This window comes from Terrapene carolina, unplaced genomic scaffold (genome assembly GCF_002925995.2).
Source record: "Terrapene carolina triunguis isolate 2854851 unplaced genomic scaffold, T_m_triunguis-2.0 Scaffold715, whole genome shotgun sequence".
Lineage (NCBI taxonomy): Eukaryota > Metazoa > Chordata > Testudines > Emydidae > Terrapene > Terrapene triunguis.
The window spans coordinates 1,035,801-1,048,417 of record NW_020665066.1 but is presented as its reverse complement, the minus strand read 5'-3'; the positions used below and the strand labels follow the sequence as shown (position 1 = coordinate 1,048,417).

The window sequence follows — 12,617 nt, the reverse complement described above, 5'->3', positions numbered from 1 at the left end:
TTCAGATGGGACTAGTGATTTTGGATGTCTCCATTTTTGGGTGCCCGATTTGAGACCCCTCAAAAGAACCTGATTTTCACAGTGTGAGTGCTCAGTGTTTTCTCTGACAATTGGACCCCTTTAAAGTGTGTCAGGTTGGACACCCAGAAAGTGAAGTATTCCAAATCACTAGTCCCTTTTGAAAATCATGACCTTGGAGGAAGCTACGGACCCAGTTTATGTTGTTGGTTTTTGTAAGTTCAGGAGTCAAGCCCCTTTAAGGTGTCTCACTTCAAGAATTACCACTTGGTAACGGTGCCTCATAGTTTGGCTGCTGTTTTTTAATAAATGATGTACATACTTTGGGCTCCTCCAAACAAATGAAAAGCATGCAAGAAAAAAGAGAGGCATACCAACTTGTCAATAATTTGAAATAAACTTTTAAAATTAACATCTCGTTCCTTTACCAGACTTATGAGGCTACAAAAGTCCAAGTAAGTCTGTGGTGTTAAGTTTCCTTGCAGGTCCTGTGTGCCAAATTCTGCCCTTAGTTACATCCCTGTAAATCCAGAAAAACTCAAGTGAAGTCACTGACGTTACTTAAGGCTTACCCAAGTGTAGGTGAGAGCAGAATTTCCCCAGAATGTGTGCACTACGTTCTAGCTGCTCTGTCATTCCTTCTAGGCTAACGAAAATATTCCTAATCCATTATGAATTGACTATAATGGATTATTTTGCCGTAAGGAAAAAGATGCAAAGCCCAGACTCTTACAGAAAGCCTAAAACTGTTCCCAAATGTTATGCATTTTTAAAAGAACCTTGAAAATAGGCGGCTATGTAGAAGTTGATATTTTATAACCAAATATTACACTCACCTTTGTAACTTGTATTTTAGGCTTTTAAATATTGAATAATAGAGTGCGCTTTGACAGAGTGTTTGCCTACAGTTATTGCCTAATGGAACCATTAGCTTCATTAAAGTGGCAGTGATAGAAATTAGCACATTCGGATTGATAATGATGACTTTTATGCTAGTTTTCTAGTTCTATCTCTATTTAATACCATAGGAGGAAGATGCTGGAATCCTGTCCTTTTGGCATTCTGTAGGATAGAAGTCTTGAGCTGAAAACATCTGAATAATCTGATGACAAAGATTTGATTGCAGGTGGCATAGCAGAGTCAGTAGTGTGTCCAGAGGTGAAAGTAAGCCGGTACGGAGGACCGGTAAGAAAAGGTGCAGTCTGACTCCTCCTCCAGCCAGGCTGACGATGCTAGGCTCCGTGCTTTCCCCCTGCCTGGCTCTCAGCAGTGGCTGCAGGGGCTCCCCTCTAGCTTGCAGCAGGGAGCAGGGAGACTGTCTGAGAGGGAGAAGCAAGCCTAACCCCTGCATAAGAATAGTTTAAACTCAGCTGCGCCGTTCAGCCCCCGGGGTTAGGAGCCGTTTCTGGCATCCTTGTTAATTTCACTCAGTTGCTGGGGGTCGGCGGGAGGGTGTGTTTGACCATGGCAGGGGCAGTTCTTTTCTGCCCCCGGGATGAGGGGATCTCTCCAGTACTAATATACACAACAAATACAAGCATTTGGCTGCACAGCTTAAATCCTCCCCACCCCCCACTCAGCAGGGGCTCTCCCCTCTAGCTGCCTGCATAATCACATGGGGCGCAATCTCAGATCTCTTTTTGTTTTGCCCTGCCTGCAGAGTGCAGAGGCTGAAATTGACAAAACTTTCTCTAAGTATCTTGTATATTTCGTGAACGCTATTCCAGTTGTCCTTCATTCACCCCTGCCCTGCCTTCCCCTACTACTAGCCACCCACTGGTGTGCCCCCTGCATTCTTTTATGTGCCTGGAAGGGAGATTAAAAAATCCTTGATATCTGACTTGCTAAGAAATAGGGAGGATCTAGGGAAAGCGGGGCACTGGTGGGCATGGTGCAACGCAGTCCCTTGCCCTCCTGGCTCCCACCATGTGGGGGTATGGCACTCAAAAGCTAACTTTGGAACATCCACATGAATGTCGTCCTGGGAAAACAAAATCTTCTTGTCTTGCTTCACAGATCTAAATCTACTCTGATCCAGGTATGTTCTAAATGTAGAGGTACAGTATGGATGGATCTCTCAAAAAAGATAGCTCTTCAGTGTAGGAGTTGGACCAACAGCCCCCTGGGGAAGGACGGACTCCATTAAGCAGCACATATTAAGTAGAAGTTCCTGAGGTGTTAGCCCAGAAACACTTGTCTCTCCCCCCCCCCCAAAAAGGGCACTGGCACCTTCCCCACAGGACAGTAATACATACAGTATGTATGTGTATGAATGTGTGTGTCACAAACAATGCAGCTGCAGCCTGCCGCCGACTGCCCCGACCCCAGCAACCGGCCCCTACTATTGTATGATAGTAGTATTGGAGATCCCCTCATCCAGGGGGCAGAAAAGAACTGCCCCTGCCATGGTCACACACACCCTTCCCCCACCCCCCAACAACTGTGAGTGAAATTAACAAGGATGCCAGAAATGGCTCCTAACCCCGGGGGCTGAACTGCGCAGGGAACAGCTGAGTTAAAACTGTTCTTATACAGGGGGTAGGCTTGCTTCTCCCTCTCAGCCAGTCTCCCTGCTGCAACCTAGAGGGGAGCCCCTGCAGCCGCTGCTGAGTGCCAGGCAGGGGGAAAGCATGGCCTAGCATCGGCAACCTGGCTGGAGGAGGAGGGAAGACATGGAGAAACATGTGACAGTGAGTTTTCACTTTTTCAGGCTTATTCCAATATTAAAGTTTTATTACAGACAGTATTTTTAGTAGTAGTAGCAGCTTTATTTTCTATATCTATGTCATGCAATGGAAGGGATCCATGAAGTAGGTAGGAGAGGTGGGTTGCTTGCGATTGGACCATATGGGTAAGAAATGTAAATTACTTTCACCCCTGCCTAAACCCCAGGGCTCCCAGCCGCCTCTGCAGCTGGTAGCTCCGGGGGTGATTTAAAGGGCCCAGGGCTCCTAGCTTCAGCCGGATCCCCAAGCCCTTTAAATCCTGGTTTAAAAGCCCCAGGATTTAAAGGCCCCACCTCTTCTGGTAGAGGCCACACCTCTTCCGGTTGAGGCCCCTCCCCCTCCGCAGGATTCTGGAGTACCGGTAAGTCCTTTAAGTTACTTTCACCCCTGAGTGTGTCTAACAATTTTTGAAATATATAGGCTTTGTGTTCCATGTCTTCTTCCTCACATGTGGAAGAAGGAAAGTATCTGGTATGGGAACTTTTGATAACTCTTTGATGACCTTGCAATAGTAACACATGTTCATGACAATGAGGCTTAATTATTCTAACTTCCTCCTTAACACAGCTTCCCTGTTGCTTTCAGCTTGTTTAGAATAGAGCAACTAGCTTTCCCTCTGCTTTGAATAACCATGTGTCTATTACATGCACTTGGCTGTCTTCACACTCCTTGCCTAGAACCTGGCAGAGAGACTGTAAACCGACACTGCTGATTTGTAAAGATCTTGATGAGGTATTCCTTGGTTGCATTTTGCCACTTCCCCGCCACTGCCTTGACCCTAATTCTGAGTATGTGTACTCTGATCTCTATAGCATTTGTATCTTTGAGTCTGCAGCTGGTCAGGCTTTTCTAGAGATGGGTGTAGAACTTGCTTCCTCTTGACATTTCAGTTCATCTGTCCCCACTTCACAACAGACACAACTCCTCTGTCCCCTCCAAGTTCTTTTTTAGTCTGACCACTCTTCTCCCCACATTTTGATTCTAAAAATTCAGGGCAGGGACCGTGTCCTCATTTGTGAGCGTTTGTGCCCAGCACAATGGGATCCCAATCCTGACTGGAGACTGAGCACCGTATCAGTTATAGAACCTTTCATTCTTCCTCTCCATTTCACACTGTGTGTTCTCCTTGCTTGGAGTTTTATGAGGTGTTATTTATAAATAACTTTAAAAAATATTTTGTTGCTTTTGGATTAATGCTGTCTCCAACTCCCACAAACATTCAAGACCCAGATTGCATCCAAAGTGTCACAGAGGGATAGCAGGAAGGGGAATTCTGCATCTCCTGCACAAATTGGGCAATACTCTGCAGTGAATCTCTCTGCATGTCTGCAGTGAGGAGGTGGGCTTGGGATCAGTTGTGGGGATGGACACAAGCTGTGGCCAGTTGGTCTGTAAACTATGCTGATGTACTGATAAAACCCCCTTAGTGTTTGGGAGGTTTCCTGCCCCCAGGTTAGTTGAGGGGATAGGGCAAGGATTTAATCCCTTGCAGTACTCTCTACCCCAGCAAAGGCCCATGTGCTTGGGCTTTGTGCAGTGGACCACCATTTGGCCCATTGTCTGGGTGAGGAACGTTTTCTGCCAGGCTGAAATAACAAAGCCTCACTTTAAATTTTATTGTGACTCCCACTTCGTAACAAAGCTAGAAATCGTATTTCAATAAACGAAAGATTAGATTGGCAGAAAATAGCAAACACAGAGAAAAGACTGTCAAATCTCATGATTATTTGGCCCTCACAATTTTCTACAGACATACCCAGCAGCAGGGAATGGCATTAAACTGCTGCTCTGGGTGGGGTTATACCCTTGTGCTGTTAGCTTGTATTGCAATAAACTGCATTTAGCCTGGTACTAACCAAGGAATGTGACTAGGTTAGCAAGCTGCCTCTCCTTATCAATCAGGAGTCAAGTGATCCGGAAGAGGAACACAGAGTTCCTAGTGAAGGATCATTGGAAGCAAGACAGCTTCACTAATTATATTCAGTTCCTCCCCCCTCAGTGGAATTCTGCATACAAAATGTAGTTAGTCAGTATGTGTCAAACAGTACAAATCAGTTACAATACATTAATCAAGGGCATGAAGGAACAGCAGTAGGAAAGAATGATTATACTGTATTATATAAACCTTGATCTTTAGTCATCTGCAATCTCTCTGTCAACTCTTATCATTCCCTTTTGGCTTCTAATCCCTGGAGGAATAAAGTCTTTCTCTGCTTCTGGCCTTGGTGGTTTCCTTAACGAGGCAAGATCTGTCAAGGAGATCATGTCTGTCTGTGGTCAAACATCTATATCAAATCTTAGATGAAAGAGTGCCTTTGTGCTCACCTTTTTCATCTTTTTCTCCTCCCCTTTCTTCACTCCACAGGGTACTGTCTGTAGAATAACCATCCCTTAATGTACTAAAAATCAGAATGGCAGTGACTGCAATCTAAATCAAAGTCCTTAAACTTCATGTCTTCATTCAGGCTTAGAAATCCTATAGTAAAGTGGTTTTCAAACTTTTTAGGCTGCGTACCCCTTTCCAAATAATGTAATCTACTGGGTCCCCCCCATCTGAGATAGGGTCATAATATACTTATGATTAGATTGCGAAGTCTTACTAAATTAAATGGGTTGTCCGTCATTACAGGATTTTACTGACGTACCCCCCAATGAGAGCTTGTGTACCCCTAGGGGTATGCATACCTCAGTTTGAAAACCACTGCCATAGTATAATATAATCTTTCCCCTGAAGGGAAGTGCTGGAGGCCCCCATATCCAAGGACTTTTAAAAGCTGATGTACTAAGGGAGCATTTCTGCACTGGCTGGGCCATGGGCTAGAATGACCTAATAGTTCCTTTCCACTTAGACATCTGTCATTTGAAAAATAATTTAGAGGCCTGCTAAAGGTATTTAGGGTTATTATCATGATGCCCAATGTGGGATGTTATGCAGCTCTTTGAAGCTGAGTAAAGCATAGCTTCACAGCTACCTCTTCTCTGAATTGCCATGGTCAACGCTCAAAAGCCTTGGAGGCTCATTCTGGGTAAGTGCCAAAATGTTCAGAAGCTTTTCCAGGCTGCTTGAGATCTTCTCTCTCTTTCACCACTCACATCACCCTTTCACCACTCACATCACCATGTCCAGCTGTCTCTCTGCCTCCTCCTAACCCACCACACAGTCCCTTCTCCCTCTTTACAGCTCCAGTAGGTCTCTGACTTGATACCCTTTCACATGGGAAAATTGAGAGAGAGAAAGGAAGGATGCTTTAGTAGTTAGGGCACTAAGGGCCTCTGAAGACCCCGGGTTCTATTCCTTGCTCTGTCACCTTGGGAAAGTCCTTCCTCAGTTTCCCATTTGTAAAATGCATCACTCTTCTGTACCTTACAGGAGTGCTGGGATGATAAATACAATAAAGATTGTGAGGCACTCAGATGGCATGGTGATGGAGGTCATATAAGTATCTAAGATAGATCCTTCCACCCAGGAAAGGAAAAACAGAGAACTCCCCTTAACTTTTTTTTTCTTCCTCACATTTTGCCTTATTCTCACAAGCCTCTGATTTGAGTTGCCATCCCCCTCTCACACTATCTTATCAATTTAATAATTAAATATTTTAACTTACTTATTTTTGGTATGTTTATACTCAGCTGTGCTACCTTGTGCCACCAGATCTCACCAAATAACTTGCTCAGTAAATCAGAGTATGATGAGGAGGAACACCAAGTAACACAAAATGCTATAGGATGTGGTGATGTTAGCTTGCTGTCTGGGTTAAGGGGTCACTGTGCTGCTGCTGTCTTTGTTAACACTGAGGAGTCAGCTAAATTTCAGCTTGAATAGTTAGGTTCCATCTAGTTGCTTCTGCAGTTTCAATTGGAAATGCCTTTCATTGCCTCAAAGATATGTTATGAGCCTTGATTAGTGGTTTGTGTATTGCTTTGAAATCTTTGATATAGAGAGATTAAAATACATTTATATGCATGTGAACAACTACTAAAACACTCTCAGATAGGTTTTTTTAGTAGAGGAGAGATTTTAATTTGAAGGGGGTTGCATTGTTTATTATTCCAGAGGGCTTCAATAACTGCTAGAGATTGATTCTGACTCTCTGTTAAGATTTGTGACTTTTGATGTATGTTTAAATATACAGTGTAACATAATTGCCCAACTGGAAAACAATATTGCATGCAGAAGCTCCAAATATTCTTGATTTCAACATATTTATCTATCCTCTAGGAATATACAGATGTCTGCAGAAGTTTAATTTCTTCTGCAACACAGAAAAAAAGCCAGGTAGCTAGAAAATGATGGCTGTTGCAGTACATACCAGCTTTGTGTTACAAAACTACAGTCATTGCTGAATTAGTTGCACCTAATATAAGTGTTCGTTATGTCTTTGGTAATCCCATCCTCCCTTGCTGGCACCTCATCCTACCAACAAATCATCAATTCTGACTCCTACTAATACTTTTTTTTATGTTGGGTGAGTTTTGTCTAATTTAGGGTGGGAGGGTTATATTTTAAGGGGCTGACATGCTGTCTGGGATGCTCACAAGATGAACCTGCACTTCAAGTTGAAGCAGACAGGAGCCTTGGTTCACCTCTGGGTTATGCTGTCTTCTGTTAGAGTGAAGCAAGATGTCCACTGTAGCAGGGGTTCTGCAAGAGGCCTGCACAGCCTTCAGTGAGAGACAGGGATATGGCCCTGGTGCCTGAGGGATGCATTAATTCAGAGAATTCCTTAGGAAGATTTTCCCAGTGGGGCTCCTAGTGGAGTCCAGGCTACATTTTAAAGTGACGTCACCCTGGGCTAGGGCAGCAGTGCAAATGTCCTTTGCTCTCCTGTTGGGTGAATGCCCCACTGGTGCACGGAGACTGCTGCTGCTACAAGGGTTGCCATGTCCCTGGCCTGTGCTAGTGAGGGCGAATCAAGGTGACTGCCAGTAGCCTAGTCTATGCATGGGACTTGCCTTGATTACAGTGATTGGTGGCACAGCAGCTGTTTCCACCAGTGCAGTTTTCCCCGGCTTGAAAAAAGCTGCACTGGCATAAATGATTGCTTATAGTGGGTTGTCTCATATGCATTAGGAGATTGCACTGGTGCAGCGACACAAATGGCTGGTCACCAATGGCTATAATGGGGGCAAATTACCACGGTAGACAAGGCCTATAATGCAGTGAACTCTGTTTCTGCTGCTGCCTTCCATTGTGGCAGATTCCCATAAACTCCGGTAAATGAGGTAGTGGATGGCTGTGTAGTGTAGGCAGAGATTCTCAGAGTGCTGCTGTTGGTGACAGTTGTATGAGTGGATTACAAAACAGTGAGTGATCACCAGCTTGCTTTATTTATCTGTCAGAGTTGCAGACTGGATAATTGTTGTTATTAGGTACTGGAACAAAATGCCTCTTTAGCGGAGATGTCACACATTCTAAACAGCATGTTCTGTTTTGAACACACAGCATTTCCAGTGGGGCCATTAGCTCTAAATATACAAGACCTACAGAAGCGGGGTGAACAGCCTGTTTCATAGAACCATCTGAAACAGTGTTTGTGTTCAGCACACTTTGTATAGAAATATGAGATTAGATAGCTCATGCTTCACATTGATTTTATTAGCAGCAGCTTTAATATCCCATTTTTCATCATGCAGTGAAGAGACAGAATTTGCTGTTTTGATTTTTTTTCCCCCATCAAGTCTTCACATGCATTTCCATGTGCAGATCTTGTTTCCATGGCATCAACGTTTAAACCCCAACATCATTGGTGGGCTGCATTAGCCAATGAAAACACATTAAAAATCAGTACTGCTATAATGTATGGTCATGTTGCATGAAGAGTACAATAATACAGCGATATGTTATGCATTTTAATGTGCCAGTGCTTGAAGCTCTGAGTAGCTGTAACATTGCAAGATAGAAGTTTTACAGCTACTTAACTAGTCCCCTTCCAAGGCCATTGTTTTCTCTCAGTCCTCATATGTTAATTGTTCCAGAAAATGAGATCCATCACAAAACGTATGATGGATTTTAAAACAATTTGTTTAAGCCCATAGGCTTCCATTTCTTGGCTCAATACATTCAAACCAGAGGAGATTTGTTGAATCTCAGCTGTCAACTTTATTAGTATAGCCTTTATGAAATAAGATTCCAGGATGGTCCGTCACTCTGAAGCTTAGAATGTCTGAGTCAGTGTGAAGTAATGGAAACAGCTACAAGTGTGGCTGCGAGTGCTTATTGTTCAGACTATCACCAGGTTCAGTCATCACTGGGATTCATGGTCTGTTACCATCCTATTTTTAAGTTCTCGGTCATTTTAACTTGATGAATTACACCCATGTGACAGTAAGGTAATAGCTATTGTGATAAATTCAGGACAGATGGCTGCAAGGGGTGTGAGTGTGTTTAGAAAACAGTCCCAGAAGGTTAAAAGGCCCTCCTCCCTATCAACTGAGGAGGGGTGACTACAGGTCAATCAGGTTCAGCTGAGAAAGGGTTACCAGAGATTAATTAGGATCAGCTGAGAGGGCGTTACCTGAGGTCAATTAGGATCAGCTGATTACAACTAAGGGCTGCCTGAGACCTTTTTAGACCCTCCCCTGTTGGGAGAAGGGGAAGAGAGAGAGAGAGAGGAGTCAAGCTACCAGTAGGTGAGTAGCAGCAAGGGATCAAGCCTTTCCAGGAGCGGAGGCTGCATTCCCTCCCATAAGGGAGAAAAACAAGCGCAAAACACTGGCTGAGAAAAGGACGGGCTGCCCTTGTGCAGCCAAGAGGGGCTTTTTTACCCCAAGCTCGTCTCACCAAGGCTAAAACAGCTGAGGCTGGTGAGACCAAGAAGGTGTCTTGCCACACTATGTAATGCCAAGAGTCTGAGACCAGTGTGATATCGGAGGTAATTCGTCTAGACACCATTGTTACTCTACAGCTAATTTGCAAGCAACAGTTTCATTGGTTGTATGAGGGAGACTCCACTTATGGTGGATTACGTGGCCCAACTGCCAGAACATGGGCTTCCAGCTACCAGTTAGCTAATAATAAGGTGTTTTCATGTCACAGTAGTGCTGTTTTGCATACTCAGTACCCTTGATTATAGCGTTTACTTCTAACACAATGATTCAAGACTGGATGTCATAGACATATGCTAGCTCAACCCAAAATTGTGGGTTTCACGAAGGAAACACTTGGAGAAATCTTATGGCCTTTGCAATGCACGGACTCAGAATACATGATTACAATGATCCCTTCTGGCCTTAAAAAAAATCTATAAATCTAGTATCCTTATTTAAATATTATATTTTTTTAATAGTAGAAGAGTATAGTTTGATTGCAGTTTATTCTGGTTAGCTCAGTAACCTCAGAGATTAGCAGATTTATTATGCTCAGAAATTCCAGATTTATTATGAACTGGGTGCATGGGTTCCTTTCCTGGTGATTTACTTGGTCAAAAGATTAAAACTAGAAGGAAGTAATTAAAAGAACCTTTTATCTAGTGAAGTCCACATGATGTCTGATAGATGGTTGCTGCCATCAGTCAATATTCCAGAAGAATGCAGAGGTAGCACTACCTGCCTGCAGTAGGTATGGTCCACTGAAGGAACGAGTATTAAATCATTAGGGATTAAATTAGGATATGGAATTTGGTCACTGAGCTTCCCTGACGTGTGTGATAGCAGCTCACGCATTTTCCATCTTCATAGCAGCAGCAAAACTTAAAAAAAAGCTTTGTGGGTACATGTCTCTGCTGACTTTAAAGTCCTGGGCAGAGAAAAAAGAGAGAGAGTGAGTGGTGGAGGGGAACCTTTTAAAATACAGATCACGCTTTTATCACAGATCATCAGGACAGAATTCATTTCAAATTGACATGGGGGAAAATTTCAGCCGAATTAGCTGCTTTCAGATTAGTTTATGGTGCTACCTTTAACAAGCAAGCTAAAAAAAGAATTGCATTATTTCCCTCTTTAAACTATACAAATTACAAAAAAATTCTGAGTTTAATGCTGGTGGAAGGAGCATGATGAAATCTGCATTATGAAATCCTTTGCAGTACATGTCCTCTCCTCCAGGCGAGGACAGGGGGGATAGAATCACTGGAAGCTTCCCCACACAGCCTTTCCAATAAGTCTCAATGCTGGAATGCTCAATGTTCAGGAAATATCAGTAGCTGTAAATGGGTGAGAAGGAAATTAGATCTTCATTGTCCATTTGATTCCTGATCTTTCCTCCTTTGACCCTGATCCCCAAAAGACTTATGCTCGTGCTTAGTTTATGTGCACAAATAGTCCTATTGATATAAGTGCATAACGTTAAGGTCTTTGCAAATCTGCGGTCTACCTTATGAAAAAGGATAGAAGTACCAATTGTGATTTTGGTTGTCTTTTTTTAATGTAAACAGCGGTTTATTAACAAATGAAGTGAGACCACTAATGAAATTTTCTCAGAAATGTACAGTAGTGTACTTCAAACTTAATTTTACATTGTACAAACCACAATTGTTTTTCAGCCTAATTTTTAATTTCCTGTCATGGTTGTGGTTGTCTCTGTCCTAGTACTGTATCTACTTAAACTTGTCCACAGATTCTCTTTCATTCATTCACATTTCTTTTGCAGATTGCATGTGGCTCAGAGCATAATCTGGCAGTAGTTGGTAAGTAGCTTAATTTTATATGAAATACTATGGTTGCTTTTTTTCTCATTTGTAAGGAGCACAAGATTAAAAGAAAATGTACCCAGTGAATTATTACAGAATGCTTGGTAGAGCTGCATCTGGTAGCAGAAAGGAGGAAACAATCTATTTGTATTGGTGAGAAAAGAAATCTGAAATATAAAAAGCACTGGTAATAATGATACCTGGATAGCACTTTTCAATGTTCCTGCTGACTACAGAGAAAGGGAGAGTAGGGAGTAGATGAGTGTAACAGCAAAATTAATTTAAGTTGTTCTAGGACATATTTTACAATCGAACCATTAAAGCATGAAGTCACAAATTCAAAGGAGCAGCTAATCTTGGTCAAAAATTGGTAAACATTTTAAGTGAAATATTTCATGGAAAAATTCTTGTAGTTTTTGTTGAAATTTTGAAAATGTTGAATATGATAGCCAGCGTTATTTAGCATATATAGTACCTCTCTACTTAAATGTGGCTCCTATAGTAATGGTGAAAGGTTCTAGGCCTAACGCCAATGGAAAGATAATCCTGTCTTCCAGTACCAGAAATAATCAGATCCTGGATTTCTACTGACTTCACAGGATACCTGCTGATGTGCACTGGGACTGAACCCTCATGATGTGTAATTATAGTAATTATTAATACCCAGTTCTTATATAGCACTATTTCCATCGTAGATGTTGAAGTGCTTTTACAAAGGAAGTCAGTATCACTATCCCCATTTTACAGATGGAGAAACTGAGGCCCAAAGAGGGGAGAAGTGACTTACTCAAGATCACCCAGTAGGCCAGTAGCAGAGCTGCAAATTAAACCCAGGGCACCTGAGTCCCAGTCCAGTGCCCTAGCCACTAGACCACACTCCTCCACTGGTTCAGGCTTTAAGGTGTTAACAAGGAATTTGCCTAATTGTGACCCTAAATGAGGAATCAGTGGGAGTCATGCCCTTCAGTATCCAAACATAGATCCTTGTGTATCCTGTAAAATCAGAGCAAGTCTGGTAGTTACCCAGATAGACTATGAATATAATAGTTTTTATCAGAAAATATTTTGAGTGTGTGTTACAAAAATAGGGTTAGTACTTATCCATTTTAGGCCCAAGCAGCCCATTTTATTTAGTACAGACTTTTTTTTTTTTTAAGAGAAGGATTCTTTGGATGAACTGATTTTCTGAGTCCTATCTGCCTGTGATGGGGTGGACTATGCCCAGAGGCCCCCTGCTGGAGGCCTC

At 42.6% G+C, this 12,617-nt stretch overlaps 1 protein-coding gene across 2 annotated transcripts in view; it reads left to right on the top strand.

The window, feature by feature from the left end:
* Positions 1-12,617, top strand: part of SERGEF (secretion regulating guanine nucleotide exchange factor) — a 259,257-nt gene that overhangs the window by 141,396 nt on the left and 105,244 nt on the right. For both annotated transcript variants that reach the window (XM_024210433.2, XM_024210432.2), the window contains exon 10: positions 11,332-11,368. In XM_024210433.2, the coding sequence (XP_024066201.1) occupies positions 11,332-11,368 (37 nt within the window). The remainder of the gene's footprint in view (positions 1-11,331; positions 11,369-12,617) is intronic.